This window comes from Portunus trituberculatus, chromosome 34, assembly GCF_017591435.1.
Source record: "Portunus trituberculatus isolate SZX2019 chromosome 34, ASM1759143v1, whole genome shotgun sequence".
Classification (NCBI taxonomy): domain Eukaryota; kingdom Metazoa; phylum Arthropoda; class Malacostraca; order Decapoda; family Portunidae; genus Portunus; species Portunus trituberculatus.
The window spans coordinates 2720001-2737568 of record NC_059288.1 but is presented as its reverse complement, the minus strand read 5'-3'; the positions used below and the strand labels follow the sequence as shown (position 1 = coordinate 2737568).

Here is a 17568-nt window from a genome sequence, read left to right as displayed (position 1 = left end):
ACTCAACCCTTTATCCCTCACCCCTTCAATACCTCGGCATGAAAACCTCAAATTCCTTTATAACTCATTCATTACAACCACTTAAGCGGCAGAATTTTCAGGGTAATGGAGGCAATGACAATGTTGCAAAGGATATATAAATTTGTATTGTGGTTTGCATCAAATTGGCCACATTACAGCATTATGTACTTCTGCTTTATCTATCTCTCTCTCTTTTTTGCTCCCCTCAGACAACTCAAACGGAATGGAAAGTTGGTGATGGGAGGATAAGTTCTGAAATTATGGCCAATCAGGAAGTATTAGGTTAGGATATACTATGGTAATGTGGGAATAAGGTAGAGTTTCGTTAGGTAAGGATAGGCAAGATAAGGTAAGGTAAGGTTAAGCGGAAATAAGGGAAGGAAAAGATAAATTGATATAGGTAGTACATCTAATTGAGGTTTTCCGTAATGGCAGGTAGATTAATTTAGTGTTATTACGCACAGGTGGTCAAGAAGCACCGAGGGTTTTTCATTTGAATAATTTAATCGTCTAATTCTATTCTTCCGGTATCTTTCTGTTTGTTTATCTTCCTATTCTCTGTTTTATACATTACTTCTTCTTTCTGAGTTTATTTTATTTATTTTTTTTTTCTTTTGATTGTCTAATTTTATTCTTCCTGTATCATTCTGTTTGTTGGCGTTCTTATCCTTTATTTCGCCTATCATTCTCTTTCTTTCTGAGTTTATTCTTTTCTTTATTTTCCTTTGATCGTTTAATTCTGGATCGTTCTGTTTGTTGGTATTTCTATCTTCTATTTTGCTTATTGCTGTCTTCTTCCTTCTCCGACTTTATCTTCCTCTATCTATGTCGCTGTCCTTCTTCCGACTTTATTCAGTTTTGCTCTTCCTCCGAGTGAGTTTGGGGTTTCTAACGAGAGCTTTCAATTACACCCTGCAATCTTATTCTACGTAAGCTTTTTCTTCTCTTTTTTTTCTGGTATGATTTGTATTTCATTGCCCATTTCCGAGTCTGTCTAAGGTTCACCTAAAAGTTCCTGCTGGTTTTAATTGCACCTACACAAAATCAACCTTCTCCTTCTACGCCTCCAGGTGATGCTGTACTTTGCTGTGGTCAATTTTTTTTTTTTTTGCCCGCATGGTAATGGTAATGTAATTTGAAAGCTTGTAATAATTTCACCCGCTCAGAATATCCCTCCTTCTTCCACTTCTTCGGGTGTTTCCTTTCATTTCCTTTTTATATCAACGCGTGTCCTTTCGTGTCCCAATGACCAGGTAATCTAATGCCCACGCCCTCCACAGGTGGCGTGTTATCCGGCCTGCTGCTCCCCTGCCTGCCCTCCCCCTGCCTCAGTCAACACCGGCCTGCTTCATCCCTCCCTGTCCCTCCTGCCCTTCTCTCCCCCTCCCTCCGCCGCAGTCACCAGCCGCACCAGCCGCCGGCACCACAGCGACACGGTGATCGATGTAATAACGTGAATATTATGGGTTTCCTTATTATGTCATTATGCTTAGCCTTGGCGGGCGGCACGGGATGTCTGTCCGTCCGTCTGTCTGTCCCTAGGGAGCGCCGTTAACGATTAGAAGACACTGATGTATTGGTGTATAGTGCCGCTGCCATTGTATGCTGTGCTTTGAGGGGCTCTCCGCGCCGCCCTGTGTTCAGCGAGGGTCTGCAGCCCTCCCCAAAACACCGCGTTAATTTCTCCACAAAAACCACGTCACTTTTACGGCGCAGTCCAGGTAAATACTCTCAGGTGATTAGTTCCGTCATTAGCGCAACACCTGACGCGGGGAGGGGCGGGGCGTTGCGTCGTTAGGATCCCTGGGGTGGGCCGAGGCGGGCTGATCCACTTCTCACCCTCAGGAGTGGCACCATCTCATGCCTCGCCGCCCCGCCCCTCCACAAGTGACCCTAATGAGCGGCGCCCACTCACGCACCGCCGTCACCGTATTGCCTCACGAAGGCGCGCCGTAAGTACAGCCGAGCGCCCCGCAGCCTGTAAGTAGGGCCAGAAGTGCTCCACCTTCCCTGTATCGACCCTGGTTAGCATGTTGACAAAATCCACAATTAGTGCCTCGCCTCCTTCCCCTCCCACAGGCACTCCCGCTCCTCCCGGTCCCGCACCACCTGGCGTGAGCCGTCGATAGCTGTTGCATGTAACTAGTACCCTGGCGTCTCCACCTGATGGGGCACAGCGGCCCAGACACGTAAGGGCGATCCCGCGGCGGCGAGTCGGGTGCGCGCCGACCGTGTGGGCGACGGCGGCCTCGCACAGTGTTAGGAGCAAAAAATATGCTCCGAGTTATAGCGGCCTCTTACGGCAGAGATTTTCAAGGAATGCCACAGGAAGCATTTCGAGCATTATGAACACGGGAGCGCCGTTCACGCCACCGGTAAATAACGATAAGTAGGTGGAGAGCAAATCCAGGCGTTATCAGGGCTGCGGCACGCGAGGCGGCCTGGGCGGCTGTGTGCGGTGTGCGGGTGTGCGGGCCGCCCTCACCTGCTGGGCGGTGGTGGTGGCGGCAGTGACGGGCGGCCCAGCAACACTCGCAATACAGAATGCGTCACGCTAAGTGTTGCACATCAGTTGTGTTGCAGAGGGCGCGGTGGACGCACGCCGCTCTCCAAGCTAGTTCACGCGGCGCCCGCGGGAGGAGCGGCGAGTTGAACGCGTTTCGGCATCCCGCGTCATGCCATCACGGGGAGGATCCTCTGCTTCCCGCGACGCCCGGGGATGAGAGAGGAGGGAGGGAGGAGGTTGGGGATGTGGGCGGGGGATGGGGAGTGTGGGAGGCAAAACTGGGTTGGCCTGGACCAGCTTTGTCTGGCGAATAATGTATTCCCGCAAGACTGATTCACTCCTCCCAGGAATTTGTGGTGTTTTTAAAGTATGAGCAACAGTTTGTTTACCAGCAGCCCCTCCTCCGCCCTGCTGGTCACTATACAAGCCCTCTCCCTTCTCTCCCCTGCGGCGGCGTCCCTCCCTGCCTCCCTCCCTGCCGCTCTGCCGCCTCCCGCACCACACCAGCGCCTCAAAAAGAGAAACAAGGAGTTACTGTACAACGTAACCTCTGAGCCCGTCGAGAATTACAATCTCCTCCCAGCGCAGGCCATCGAGACCTTTGTAAGCCCCACTCGCGGTCCCTCGCTGCCCATTTTCCCTCCTGCGCCGAAGGACAAACCACCCTTACCGACGGCTGCCTGTGGGACCAGAACGCCCTGTGGCCCCGGAGAGCAGGGCGGTTACCCGAGCATCCGCCCGAACATTTATTATCAGGAGGGAAGGTTAACATGAATATCTTACATTTATTAACATAGATGATGGCACAAGTACCCGCTGGCAAATTAGGCTCAGGACCACGAATAGAAAACGACGGACAGGACCATTCCCCGTTCTGCACTGGAGTGGGGAACAGGAGGAGGAGGAGGAGGAGGAGAGGGAGGAGGAGGAGTAGGGGCAGGCGGCGTAGTACTACAATTACTGTGGTGGGGATGACTGTACCGGCTCCCTCCTCCTCCCCCTCCTCTTTCTTCCCCCGACCCATACTCATCCGTCTTCGCCACCCACCACCACCACCACCACCACCTCCTCGTTTTATCACGCGATCTTATGTTGCCTGAACCCAGGAATGCAAATGTTATCAAGGCTCTTGCTTTTTGTTCTTGTTCTTTGACTCGACTCCCGAAAGCGCCACGGACCAGGAGGCACAGACACGAACGCACGCACGGACAGTAATTAATAAAGAACTTACAATAGATCAATAATAAGACAGGTGAGAGTTGGGACAGGTGAGGGTTTCCAAGGACAGGTGAAAACACGGACGGACCACGGACAGAGCTACGAAAGGTTCCCAGTGACGGACAGTTAATAGAATAATGCTAACGTTGAAAGTGAAAAAGTAATAAGTACAAAACGGACGGATTTACGAACAAGGCTCCACGGACACGGACGGGTAGGTCTAGGGCGGTGTCCGTAACTGGTTGAAGTCAGCCATGCCCTTCAGCGCTCTTTTTTCTCTATTTTTAATCTCTTTCTCTTTCTCTCACTTTTGTTTATGTACTTTGCATGTTTTCCATTTTTGCTTGGTTTTTCACCCTCCTCTCTCTCTCTCTCTCTCTCTCTCTCTCTCTCTTATTTTTTTTCTTTTCGCATGGATGGAAGAGGAAGCAAGAGAGAGAGAGAGAGAGAGAGAGAGAGAGAGAGAGAGAGAGAGAAGAGAAGAGGAAGGAGAGAAAGGAAACACAAGGAAGAGAAGGAAGGAAGTCGACATGGGAACCTCCTCCTGTACACACACACACACACACACACACACACACACACACACGTGAAAGTCGATGTATAAAGTGTGTGTGTGTGTGTGTGTGTGTGTGTGTGTGTGTGTGTGTGTGTGTGTGTGGTCAATGAAGTCAAGGTTCAAAACAGCGGAAAGGAGATTGAGGAGGAGGAGGAGGAGGAGGAGGAGGAGGAGACTCTTGCCTTCTCTCCTCGTCATGCACTTCTTAATTAACAGCCAATGATGACGATGACCTTCTGTACGTAAGAAAAACAAAACAAAACAAAACAAAACGAAAAGTAGAAAGTAAAAAGGAAAATAGATATCCATATTTTTCAACCACTCAAAGAAAACAAATAAAGAAAAGAAAATACCTACAGAAAAAAAAGGTAAAAATTCACATAATATTTTCCCCCTAAAAGAAGAAAAGAAAAAAGAGCAAAAAAAAAAAAAAAGAAAACTATAATTTAACATTCTTATTGAAATTTTTATAGTGTTTGGGAAAAATGAGAGAAAAAAATGTCCTTTGAGAGTTATTTCCTTATTTTTTTTACTTCAGCTCAAGAAAAGAAAGAAAGTTACCAAAGTGAGAGAAAAAAAAAAAAAAGATATATTTCGCAATTACATCACTCTGGAGCCGTGTCCGATAAAGCTTCCAGCAAGAAATGGCGAGGGAAAAGAAAATGAAAAGTCACACGCACTAAAATGATAAAGAAGAGAGAGAGAGAGAGAGAGAGAGAGAGAGAGAGAGAGAGAGAGAGAGAGAGAGAGAGAGAGAGACACGATCCCAGTTAAAGCCAATCACGTCAAAAGGAAACACGAACAATACACAATAAATTCGAACTTAAGTGTCATTTTCAAGTGCAATTATTAATATTCAAGAGAGAGAGAGAGAGAGAGAGAGAGAGAGAGAGAGAGAGAGAGAGAGAGAGAGAGAGAGAGAGAGAGAGAGAGAGAGTGTGTGTAATGGTAGTGAAATAAAAAAAAAAACAATTGGGAAAGTACGTGTGTGTGTGTGTGTGTGTGTGTGTGTGTGTGTGTGTGTGTGTGTGTGTGTGTGTGTGTGTAAGGCAATACCAACCCTGAAAACAATAATAATCGTCAAACTAAAAATAAATACCGATTTCTTACGTTGAGGGAAAAAGAAGTCAAATATGCTTACCTCATTCTTCAATTAATGAGCAAATGTCACCTTTTCTACCTGGCCAACCCTTCAGGCAGTCAGTTAGTGGGTCAGTTCCTTATTCAGTCAATCAATGTTGTATTCATTTCTTCTTCTTTTTTTAATAGTGAGTCAATAGATGAGTGAATTGATAAGGCTGGTGATTTTTTTCTTTATCTTTTTTTGCAAGTGAGTGAGAGTGAGATAGTGAGTCAGGTGTTGTGTTAATTAGTCCAGTATGTTTGTAGTGAGTCAGTGAGTTTGTGATTGGATGAGTTAATGATCCCAGTCTGTGTTTTATTCATCCAGTCAATCGGTGAAGGATAGTCACTCAGTTTGATAATTGTTAATATTTTTCAGTGAGTGAGTGAATCGATCATTTAGTGAATTATTAACTTATTTAGATCAACATGTGAGTGACAAATAGAGTGATTTAGTGAGAAAGAATACAAGTGTGAGCCGGTCAGTAATTCAGAGGATCAGAGAATGAATAAAATTAAAATAAAACAGTGATTTACAGAATGAACGAGTAAATCAGTTATTTGTAAAGCTATTCAAAAGAACAAATAATAAATAATAAAGAAAGTTGAATAATTTACAGAAAGAATGAAAGAGTCGTTCAATCAAAAACAACCACTTCCTCTCACTCACAACGCACTCACAACACACAAACAGAACAGGTAACAAGATAAAAGAAACACAAAAACATAACAGGTAAACTTGCCCACTGTCACTTATCACAAGCTCACCACACCTGCCCTAAATAACATCCCTTCCTTCCCTGTACCCTACCTTCCCTTAACCCTTCCCTTCCCGTCCCGTCCCGTCCCGTCCCGTCCTGTCGGTCAAAATAATACGAGGCATCAACAAAAGTGGGTCATTTTTCACGCGGTGCCGATAAGGTTCATTACTCATTGGGTCTCGCACGAAATTTGGTCTCCCGGTACAGGAATAATTAATAACGAGTGACGAACGCCATCCATAAAACCTCCTGTAATCTTAGACACCCGCAGGGGGAGAGGAAAAGCTAACCTAAATTCGTCCAGCTTAACCCAACCCAACCCAATCCTGTAATCTTTGACATCAATCCCAGGAAAAGGAAAACTTAACCTAACCTAACCTAACCTAACTTAACGTTTTCTAATCTTAGACACCCACCTGAGGAGAGGGCAATCTAACCTAAGCTCCCCTATCCTAAGCCAAACCCAACCCAATCCTGCAATCCTTAACAATAACCCCAGGAAAAAGGAAAATTTATCCAAACTAAACCAAACCCAGTCTAACCTAACCTTACTTAACCCAACCCAACCTAACTTAACCTAATGGAAGGATACAACTTAGCGCCGAGTTCAGTGTGTTTCTGTCCAATACACCGTGGCGATATTTGGAAGCGGGGGAGGAAGGTGGGAAAAAACTGATGCCTTCCATATTTAGACAGAAAATTATACATACTAAATTGATGCCATTATATTCAGGTTTCGTATGATAATTTACTATTTAAGCCTGACATGTTAGTTGATATGAATCATTTGCAACTCTTCCTCGTCTTCCTTCTCATCTTCTTCCTCCTCCTTCTCCTCCTCGTCCTCCACCTTTTTCGAAGATATTAAATACTACAACCTCTTCCTCTTCCTCCTGCTTCTCCTCCTCCCTGAATCATTTACTCCTCTTTGTCCTCTTTCTCTTCCTTCTTCTTTTGTCCTCCTTCTGTTTGGTACTAGATATTAAAATCCATCTTCTTCCTCCTCATCCTCCTGGTTCTCTTCCTCCTTCTTGAGTCATTTACTACTCTTCGTCCTTCTCCTCCTCCTCCTCTTCCATCTGTTTAGTAGATATTAAAATCCACCTCTTCCTTCTTCCTCCTCCTCCTCCTCCTCCTGCTTCTCCTGGCTCTCGTCCTCCACCTGGCCAATTCAATTATGCCTTGTCGAGTCAAAGTTAGCCAGGTGAGTCAGGTCTCTTAAGGAGTTACCTAAGGGCCGGTAGCCGCGACACTCTTGCCACTAATATTTTTACTTTTTTTTTTCCACATCATGCATCAATCATACTGTTGAATTTGTATGCGTGTATAATTGTACTATTAAGTCTTAAGTTTTATTTTATCTGTTTTCTTTCTAAGTTTGTTATTATCTATTTATTTTTATGTGTATTGTCATGGTAAGTAAAGTCGAGTTTCGGTGCTCAGTCTGTCACTACACTACAAACAATATTCAATTATTACAAGTTTATTACTCGCATATATTTTCCAGGCGTCACTCTCAATCTCGTGTTTCTTTACATTGTGCATTGGTAAATAGTGCTGCAATTCCGCCCTCCGTATTTTGAAACGCTTTGTTCTCTTGCCAGGACCATTTCCAAAAGCCACAGAGATGATTAGTCACGTTCTCACGACTGTTTTTGTTCCCGTGAATGATGCAGAATCCTTGCTTAACTACCAATAGAATTAGAGAAAAAACATCCTGGAAAGCCTCAAGAACTTCCTGGAGGCAGAGAATATTTGTCAAACGATCACTAGAATCACTAAAGCACTCACGAACCCCAATACCTCCACCAGAACTAACAGAAGACGCGACAAGACGGCGAGGTGTTTGGGAAAGCGTTGATGGTGGGTGAAGACACAAGGGAGCCAGACCTCACAGCGGCGCGGAAAGCGGGCACCTCACCTTCATCATGAGTGGAGGGCGACGGCGGGGTTTGTGGTAGCGGCGGTGGAGGAGCAGCTCGTCAATCAGCCTGGTGGTTCGGGGTTCCATCCACGCCATTCCTAACACGGGTGCGGCGACAGCGGAGACCGGAGCGGCATCAAGACACTGCACTCCTGCTGTTGTTCTCACTCCACACTGCTCACACTTGTCGCCTGTCCATGCACCAGCGGCACCTCACGGACAGGACAGATTCATCCTGCACGCTCTACACCCTGCAGGATACCACCCCGCTAAGTCCTTCGAGTAACAACGGCATCCCAACGGCGGTGCAGGAGGCGGGGATTGCGGCGCGGTGGCTCAGGCGGCTCACGACTCGCGGGGCTTGCCGAGTGATTGAACTTTATCGCGGTAATTAATTGTGCATCACTATTTTTTGCCCCTCACCATCATGGCCGCCCTGCGATGCTTCACGCCCACTCCCTCACTTCCCCGCCCGGTCCGCCAGGTATTTCCACGCCGGTACTGATCTGAAGCCTCCTCGCACCCTCACCTGGCGCTCTCCACGTTACCTGTCGGGGAGCACGTCAGGTCGTCAGCCTTCAGCACAGCACGGGGGGGGACGGTGACAGCAGTGACAGGACAAAACGCGGCGACAAAAAAAAATAATAAATGATGCATCAAAGATTACAGCAAGCAGCGCTAACAGCCAGCCAGCCAGCCAGCCGCCTCTGCTTGTTGCGCTGCACCTTATCACAGGCGTGCGTGATAAGCGATAATTTTGTTGTAGAAGAAATCTAACACCGAGTGAGTTTATGTGCGCGTAACACGAGGTGAGGAGTGAAGGGTTACAAGGCTGTTAGGGTGACATTCCTCTACACCGCCACACCACGTGACTCACTTCCGAGCAATGAGGCAAACAATTCCGCCGCACTCACTCACTCACTCACTCCCACTCACACAAAGAAACACTCATGACCGGCGTGACCCGAGGCGGTAAAAACGAGCCAATCCTACACAATAAGAAATGAATAATATAAAGAAGTAAATATTACATAACCTGGTGACATTATGCCGCTCTGAGCAGCGAGACTAGTGACTAACTGTGCTGGTGACTGCTTTGTGCATCTAGTGAGTAGTTCAGGGAAAAATATTTACAAGTGACTATTGTACAGTAACAGTAACCTACAAGTCTCGGCTAACAATGAGTAAAGTCTGTCACTCACAGCTCGGTGGGTCACTCATTCATTCATCGCCGCCGCTGGTGCCAGGGTAAGCAGATGAGTCTCGGACGAGTTATGAATGACACTTGCACACTTTTTTGTATACAAATCTCCCTTCACGGTCGCCTGCAGAGCTTCGCCAGCCCCGCAGCCCAGGATGCCCTGCGTCAGCGCCTGCACCGGGCCTGGACAGGGAGTGTGCAGGGAGGTCTCAATTGTTCACTAATTAATCACACTCTGTGCCACATTTTTTCTTCCTCTCTCCTCGCTGGTGTCGCCACAGCCTCACCGCGGCGGGGCGCGCGGCTCGCACGCACGCGTCGCCGCTGCTCGCCTCTAGTTAATAAAGTCACTACGGGTTGGGCAGATAACTCTCTTCCCTGAGGACTGTGTGAGGTAACAATATTCCAGGGATTTGCCACCTGTTGAGAGAGAGAGAGAGCGGCCGTGGCGGGGTTAGCAGAGCACCGCGCCGCCAACACTTCACAACACACCCACCGCGCAGGCGCACACTGCCTTCCCGAGCGACACAGCAGACCGCTCCGTGCCGCAGCCAACACCGACTACTGAGTAACTTTGAGACAGACCCCCTCCCTCCCTGGCGGGCCGCGTGGTGGCCGCCGCGTGTATGTATGTTTGTGTATGAGCAGGGTGTGTGTGTGTACGTTTCGTGAGCGCACACAGCCTCACTAAATGACAGACATACAGTGTAGTTCTTTATCATGCGGCGGTGACCACTGTTAGTTACATTGTGAGTGTAATCTTGCCGCGGCAGCGAGGCGGGGCGGCGGGAGAGCGAGGAGGCGAGCCACGCGGCCGCTCACTCCAGGGAAAGTGACATCTGGCATTTGCGGCGGGAGTATGTGTGACTGCACATAGTTACCACATCTAATGGGATTCTGAACAATATCCCGACCCTCCTGCCGCGCGCCGAGTACTTGCAAGGGTTTTGTGCGGATCGTGTCAGGGAGCAAATCAGCATCCACGTTTACTTGGCGACCACGTCTTGGGGGCGCGCGTCCCTATATGGCAGGAGGGAACCCTCACTCGGGGCGGCGGCCCAGCTGATCGCCCGGCAATCGCAAGCAAACACTGGCGGAGTCTTGCGTGCCGCTCTCTATAAATGGCGGGAACATTTTTGAAAAGAGGGGGAGAAAAATATGGTTTGCACACGGAGGAAGACGCGGGGCGGCATAAGCTGTGCATCCCGCGGCGGGAGGTGGGAGGGGAGGGGAAGGGAGAGAGGGGAATCAGGGGGGGCGGGCGGTGGTCCAGGGGCGGCGCGGCGTGCGGCGTGACGGCCCCTTCGTCACAGTACGGTGTCTGGCACGGGAACACCTACGCAAACCGTTCTAAATAGAGACGCCTCCTCTCAACCCTGTCACCGGGAATGACGACACCGCGCCAGAATACCCGCCGCCCTGCCGCCCCGCCGCCCTGCCCCCGCCAGTCCCAGCCAGACCCACCAGGTAGGGCCGGGCACGCAGGACAGGCCCCGTGAAAACCCGCAGCCCAGAGGGGACAGCGCAGCACGCCCTGGGGGAGGAATGCTTCACTCCGACACACTATTGACTCCCATTGATCACTGCCATGACCCAATGCTGGACAGGCGCCGCCACTAACCAGTCCTTGGAGGGAGAAAACTCTACTCTCACTTCCTCTCCCTCTCTCCTCGTCGCCGCGCCGCTCACACTGCCTCACTCCCTTGGTACAATAGTGGGGCATCCTGCAGCCTCCACAGCCGCGCCCCGCCATATGGCCGCCGCGAAGCTGAGGGGCGGCGAGTGTTGCAGGGTGCCCGTCAGCTCAGGCAGTGGTAGAAAAGCTGATTCATTGGTGTGCTCTTCCTACTCCTCCTCCTTCTTTTCCTCTTCCTCTTTTTCTGCATCTCCTCCTTCTCCCACTCCTCTGCCTCAGCTTTTGTTGTTGTTGGTCTTCCATTTTTTACACCCTTTGACCTCCTCCTCCTCCTCCTCCTCTTTCTTCTGCATCTCCTCCTCGTCCTCCTCCAATGGACGACCCGCAGCTCCTTCTTCACCCCGCCAGCGTCCTGCACGTCATGCTCTTGTGTGTGTGTGTGTGTGTGTGTGTGTGTGTGTGTATACAACAGTTGAATCATGCGTGCCTCACTCCCTAAAAACCTCGCGTGTCACGCCTAAACTTTGCCTCTCTTGTTTACATGAATTGGTTGGGGTTTGCGCAACACGTGGTGGTGGTGGTGGTGGTGGTGGGAGTAATGTTGGTACCCTGCGTCCCACACACACACACACACACACACACACACACACACACACACACACACACCCTAACATTATCAATCTGCATACTCGACACACCATACATACACACATCCATACATGCATACCTCGAACATTAAGATTTGTGGCACTGTAACCTTTAACCCTCTCAACACAGCGAGCTTTTTCTCAATGACTCTAAATTTCACAAAGGCTTTTTTACCGCCACTTATTCCCTCCCTGACTCTCCCACTCTCTCTCTCTCTCTCTCTCTCTCTCTCTCTCTCTCTCTCTCTCTCTTCAACAGGAACCCGGGGAGGAAGCGGCCGAGTGTGGCGTCCGAGTGATAATGTCGGAACAATTACATAATTATCTACAGTAGCCATCGTGTTCCTGCCTCGCTGTCGGGATGTCGCGGAATGACGGGGGGATGTCGGGGGATGTCGGTCACGGAGGCGCATCGGTGTGTCGGGATCGTGAGTCTGGGCGTGAGAGCTTCCCGACGCGCGCACGGACACACACACACACACACACACACACACACACACACACACACACACAAACAAACAAACAAACGCAGTCTCCGAGGCCATGCGCAAGAGAGAGAGAGAGAGAGAGAGAGAGAGAGAGAGAGAGAGAGAGAGAGAGAGAGAGAGAAAGAGAGAGAAAGAGAGAAAAGAAAAAAAATCCTAATGGGTTTATATTTACTGTCACGCTAAAAGGGAATTAAAAACTGAGGAAGCGCGTCACTTCTGGCCTTGTTGACGGATATTAGAGAGAGGAGGAGAGGAGGAGGAGTGGGAGGAGGAGGAGGAAGAGTAGAATCCCAGTGATGATGAGGAGGAGAGGGAAGACGAGGAGGAGCAATCTGATGATGTTTTTACTACTGACATCTGCTTCACCATCCGTGCGGGACCTGAACAGCCTTGCATGACCACCGTACGCCCTCATCCTACAGGCGCAGTGAGACCTCCTTCAGAGTAACCTCACGGGAATCCTACACTGGCATACTGGCCGCCCAAACACACCTATCACACTTCCCATAATTCCCCAGCGCATCCCTCCTGTGCACTCTTCCCCGCGAACGCTCGTCTTGGTTGGGTGGCGCGGCGCGGGGAGGGCTGGAGGCTGCGGCGGAGGAGAGCTTGCTGTGTGAGTTACCTGGGTGCCGCCGCCTCTCTGCACCTCCCTGTCGCTCAGCCGCCCTTTGTCTTATTCAACGTCTTGGCTGTTTAACCTGAGCCGTGTTGTGTTTAGCCTGAGATGTTGCGCCGAGCAATTACACGGGGCAAAAAACACGCCAATGTACACCTCGAGACATCACCGTCACGTGTTGTACTTTCCATAGGCACGTAAGGGTGACGGGGCGATGGTAATTACAAGGGAAAATGTGCCCAAGGTGAACTAGAGGGTAATGGCGAACGCTGTGGGGTAAGTAAGGCCCAGATATGCATCCCATCTGCATGTATACAGTGGCGGTCGCTGGCAATCGCGCCTCTAAACACTGCGGGCCAATCAGCGCTCGGATTCCAGACTTGAGGAAACCCGCGCGCCCTCGGTAAATAACACACACAAAAAGGGTAGCCCACAACCCCGCCACATCACAATATTTCGCGAATGCTTCCTCACATCCACACCGCTGCCATTCGGAGACTCTCACACACACAGAAGCGGGCGTGGAGGGCGTGGGGGGCGTGTGGTGGGGGCGTGAAGGGGTTAGGAGGCGAGGGCGAGGGTATAGCAGGACCTCGCGAACTCTTTCCTCCTCTAATGGGTGTGAATAAACAAAGCGTCAGGAACGATGCCCATTGTGGCCCAGAGATCGCTTGGTGGTAACGGAAACGCACCAAGGATGAGGCACTGCTGAGATCTGCCCTGTCTGTGTTGCTGTGGTGTCTCTCCTTCTCTCCTCTCCCTCGCCCTCGCTCTCACTCCCGCCTGCTTCTCTTCACTGGTAACTTGTGCAATAGGAATAAAGGGATGTCTTTTTGTTTCTCTTGTTTTTATCTATTTTTTTTTTTTGGTTATTTTTTTTCTTTTCTTATTTTTTTTCGATTTCTTAATTTTTTGTTTTATTTTTCTCTTTTTTTTTGTTTTCACGTTTTGTTTAAGTTTTTATTTGATTTTTTGTTGTTGTAATTTATTCTGCTGCCTTATTTTGCTTTTATCGTATTTCTCTCTCTCTCTCTCTCTCTCTCTCTCTCTCTCTCTCTCTCTCTCTCTCTCTCTCTCTCTCTCTCTTTCTGTGGTGAGTGGGAGTGGTGTACAGTGATGATTGATAAAATAATTGACTGACTGATTGACTGACTGACCCATCTACTGACTGACTTGCTGACTCATTTCTTTCTTGACTGGACTTAATGACTGACTGACTGGTTAAACATGTGACTGACTGACTGGCTGACTAACTTAAGGACTCAGTGATATGACTTATTAGCAAACTGACTGGCCTCTTGACTGACTTATTGAACTAACTGGGTGACTAACTGACTCCTCTACCACATGACTACTGACTAACTACTTGACTGACTTACTGACTGAATAGCTGACTGTCTGACTGAGTGATTGACTGACTGACTAACTGACTGACTGATTGCTGGCTAACCATTTCACTGATGGGCTGACTGACTAACTGAGTGACTGATTGACTAGCTAACCACTTCACTAACTGACTGACTGAGTGACTGATTGACTGACTAAACATTTCACTGACTGACTGGCTGATTGATTGATTGATTCTTAGCTAACTGACTGACTGACTGACTGATTGACTCCCAGCTAACTAACTAACTCACTAACTGACTGACTGACTGACTAACCACTTCACTGACTAACTGACAAACTATTTGACTAACTGACTGACTGACTGACTAACCACTTCACTGATTGACTGGATGATTGACTGATTGACTCCCAGCTAACTAACTGACTAACCACTTCAATGACTGACAAACTGACTGATTGACTGACTGACTGACTGACTGACTGACTTTCCACTTTCAGTCAACTACAGCCAAACATTTCCACCAATCAGTAACAGGAACCAGTCTCTGTCACGGAGGTCAACGCTCGACACAGAGAGAGAAAAAAAAGAAAGAAAAAATCGAAACAAAGTGAAACAGAAATAAAAGCCAAATAATCCACGTCATAAATCCTAAACGTTCATAATTCTTCGCTCAACAAATGACAACACTTTGGTAATCACGAAAATAAGTAACAATGATTTCTCTCTCCCTCTCTCTCTCTCTCTCTCTGTCTCTCCTACTTCCACATTCCTCCTAATAGATTGAAATTAACCTATGACTCGAAAAAAAAAAAAAAAACGAATAAATGAGAGAGAATAGGTGAAAGTTCATTGTAGTTTCATTTACGTTATCACTGTATTTCGTTCATAAAGTCACTGATTTTTTTTTTCTGATTTATCTTTTTTTCGTTATTTTTCCACGTGGGTCTCAAAGTGAAGGTAAAGAGTGCTTGTTTAGTTTAACCCTTTAGCGATTTGCATGTTGTTGTGGTGGTGGAGACGCTGAGGGAGTGAGGTAAAAATTGTAGCCTTTGTCTTTGTCTTCCTCTCCTTCTTACAACTGGCAGTAAAGAAAAGGAAGATAAGAAGAAAGGAAAAAATAAAGGAACTAGGAAGAAAAGAAGGAAAAATGAGTGTCTTCCTCTCCTTAAAATTGGCAACACAGATAGAAAAGGAAGAAGAAAAGAAGAAAGGAAAAATAAAGGAATTAGTATGAAAGGAAATTGGCAAAAAGGAAGAAAAAGAAGAAAAGATAAAAGGGAGAATAAAGAAACTAGAAAGAAAAGAAAAGAGAAAATGAATGAATGAATGAATGAATGAATGAAGAAAGCGGTATAAAAGGAAGAAGGAAAGAGATGAAAGAAATTAGTAAACAAGAAAGAAGAGAAGAGGAAAAAAAGAAAGGAGTAATGAATGAATGAATGAATGAAAAAAGAGATTAGTATCAAATAAAATAGACAAATTTGTATTTACGAGAAAAAAGAAAAGAAAGAAAGAAAAAGAAAGCAAGAAAGGAAGAAGGAAAACGAAGAAATAAAGGAAGAGAGAGAGAGAGAGAGAGAGAGAGAGAGAGAGAGAGAGAGAGAGAGAGAGAGAGAGAGAGAGAGAGTATACATAATCCTTTTCTTACCTGTACGTTCACTACTTCCATCAGAGCATACACACCTGAAAAGATAACAACAATAATAATAATAATAATAATAATAATAATAATAATAATGATGATGATGATGATGATGAAGACACCAGGACACAAAATAACACTAAAATCCTTCTTTATCAATTAAGATACTGTATGAAGAGGTAGATTAGGTTCAAATGGATCAATTACTACATTTGCTACAATTACTACAAGGAAAAACAGACCAATAAACAAACAAATAAAGCAAACAAATACACAAACAAATCAACATGAACATTAAAACAACAAAACATTACAAAACAAAACAAATAAACAAATAAAATCACAGGTATAAAAATGTCACTCACTAAGGCACACAAAACTCAAACCTCAAGAAATAAACAAATAAACAAAACGAAAAAAAAAAAAAAACTAACAAAAATAATAATAATAACAACACAATCACAAACAACGTAATGAAAACTAACCAGTCCAACAGAAAACGGAGACACGCAGGTAAGGGGAACATTGACACTCAGGTAAGCACAGGTGAGATCATTTAGGGAAGAGAATTTACGTAAGAAAACCAGGTATGAAATATTCGAGTGGACCTTTTCTCTGTTTTTAATATTATTTTACCCTCGGCTGACCTTTTTTCCTACATAAAAAAAAGAGCAAAGACAAAAAGGAGTAGGAAGTTAAAGAAGGAGAAAGAAAAGGAGGAAAAATAAGATGAATATAAAGAGTAGCGTGTAGAGAAAGAAAACATTAATTGGAGTAAACAGAAAACGGGATAACGCAGGTGAGAGTAAGGGGAACATTCACACAGGTAAGCACAGGTGAGATCATTTAGGGGAGGGAATTTACGAAAGATGACCAGGTATGTAGTACACAGCCACCACCACCACCACTACCTTCTGATGCAAATAACAGTGAATGACTTGCGGAGGAGGAGGAGGAGGAGGAGGAGGAGGAGGAGGAGGAGGAGGAAAGAAAAAGTGTGTGAGATAAGGGTGTTGGTTAGATTTCCCTCTCTCTCTTTGCCTTTCTCTGTCTCTTCCCGTCTCTTCCCGTCTCTCCCTGCCTAAGAGTCTCTATCTAATTTCCCTCCCTCTTCTTGTTTCTCTCTCTGTCTCTCTCGTCTCTCCCAGTCTCTTTCTATCTCTCCTCATCCCTTCCTTCTTCTCTTTACCTCTCTTTATCACTCCCCCCTCTCTCTCTCTCTCTCACAGCCACTCCCTACTCCTCCCTGTCTCTCCTCTCCTTTCCTAGCCTTTTCCAGTCTCCCTGTCTATCTCCTTGTCTCTTCCTTTCTATCTCTGTTTCTCCCTACCTCTCCCTATCTCTCCTTGTCTCTCCATGCTTCACTCTGTCTCTCCCTGCCTTTCTCTCTCACTCTGTCTCTCCCCATCTTCTTTCCTACCCCTTCCTGTCTCTCCCTGTCTCTCCCTATCTCTCCCCGAGTGCCGGAGTGACGCTGCCTTTTGTCTCTCTTATTGTTGACAGAAGTTTGACCTGGAAGCGACCCCGACGTGAGAGAGAGAGAGAGAGAGAGAGAGAGAGAGAGAGAGAGAGAGAGAGAGAGAGAGAGAGAGAGAGAGAGAGAGAGAGAGAGAGAGAGAGAGAGAGAGAGAGAGAGAGAGAGAGAGAGAGAGAGAGAGAGAGAGAGAGAGAGAGAGAGAGAGAGAGAGAGAGAGAGAGAGAGAGAGAGAGAGAGAGAGAGAGAGAGAGAGAGAGAGAGAGAGAGAGAGAGAGAGAGAGAGAGAGAGAGAGTTTGAGAGAGAGAGAGAGAGAGAGAGAGAGAGAGAGAGAGAGAGAGAGAGAGAGAGAGAGAGAGAGAGAGAAGAGAGAGAGAGAGAGAGAGAGAGAGAGAGAGAGA

At 47.1% G+C, this 17568-nt stretch overlaps 1 protein-coding gene across 10 annotated transcripts in view; it reads right to left on the bottom strand.

Annotated features, from left to right (window-relative positions):
• The window catches only part of LOC123512842 (forkhead box protein P1-like), a 697058-nt gene that overhangs the window by 291325 nt on the left and 388165 nt on the right, over positions 1-17568 (bottom strand). For 3 of the 10 annotated variants that reach the window (XM_045269459.1, XM_045269466.1, XM_045269469.1), the window contains exon 1: positions 15699-15733. The exons of 2 other annotated variants lie outside the window; for them this stretch is intronic. In XM_045269459.1, coding sequence (XP_045125394.1) covers positions 15699-15719 — 21 coding nt within the window. In that variant the 5' untranslated portion in view covers positions 15720-15733. Of the gene's footprint in view, positions 1-8105; positions 10372-15698; positions 15734-17568 lie in introns of those variants that run through there. 5 more of the 10 variants (XM_045269461.1, XM_045269462.1, XM_045269463.1 and 2 more) reach the window with 5 other exon arrangements.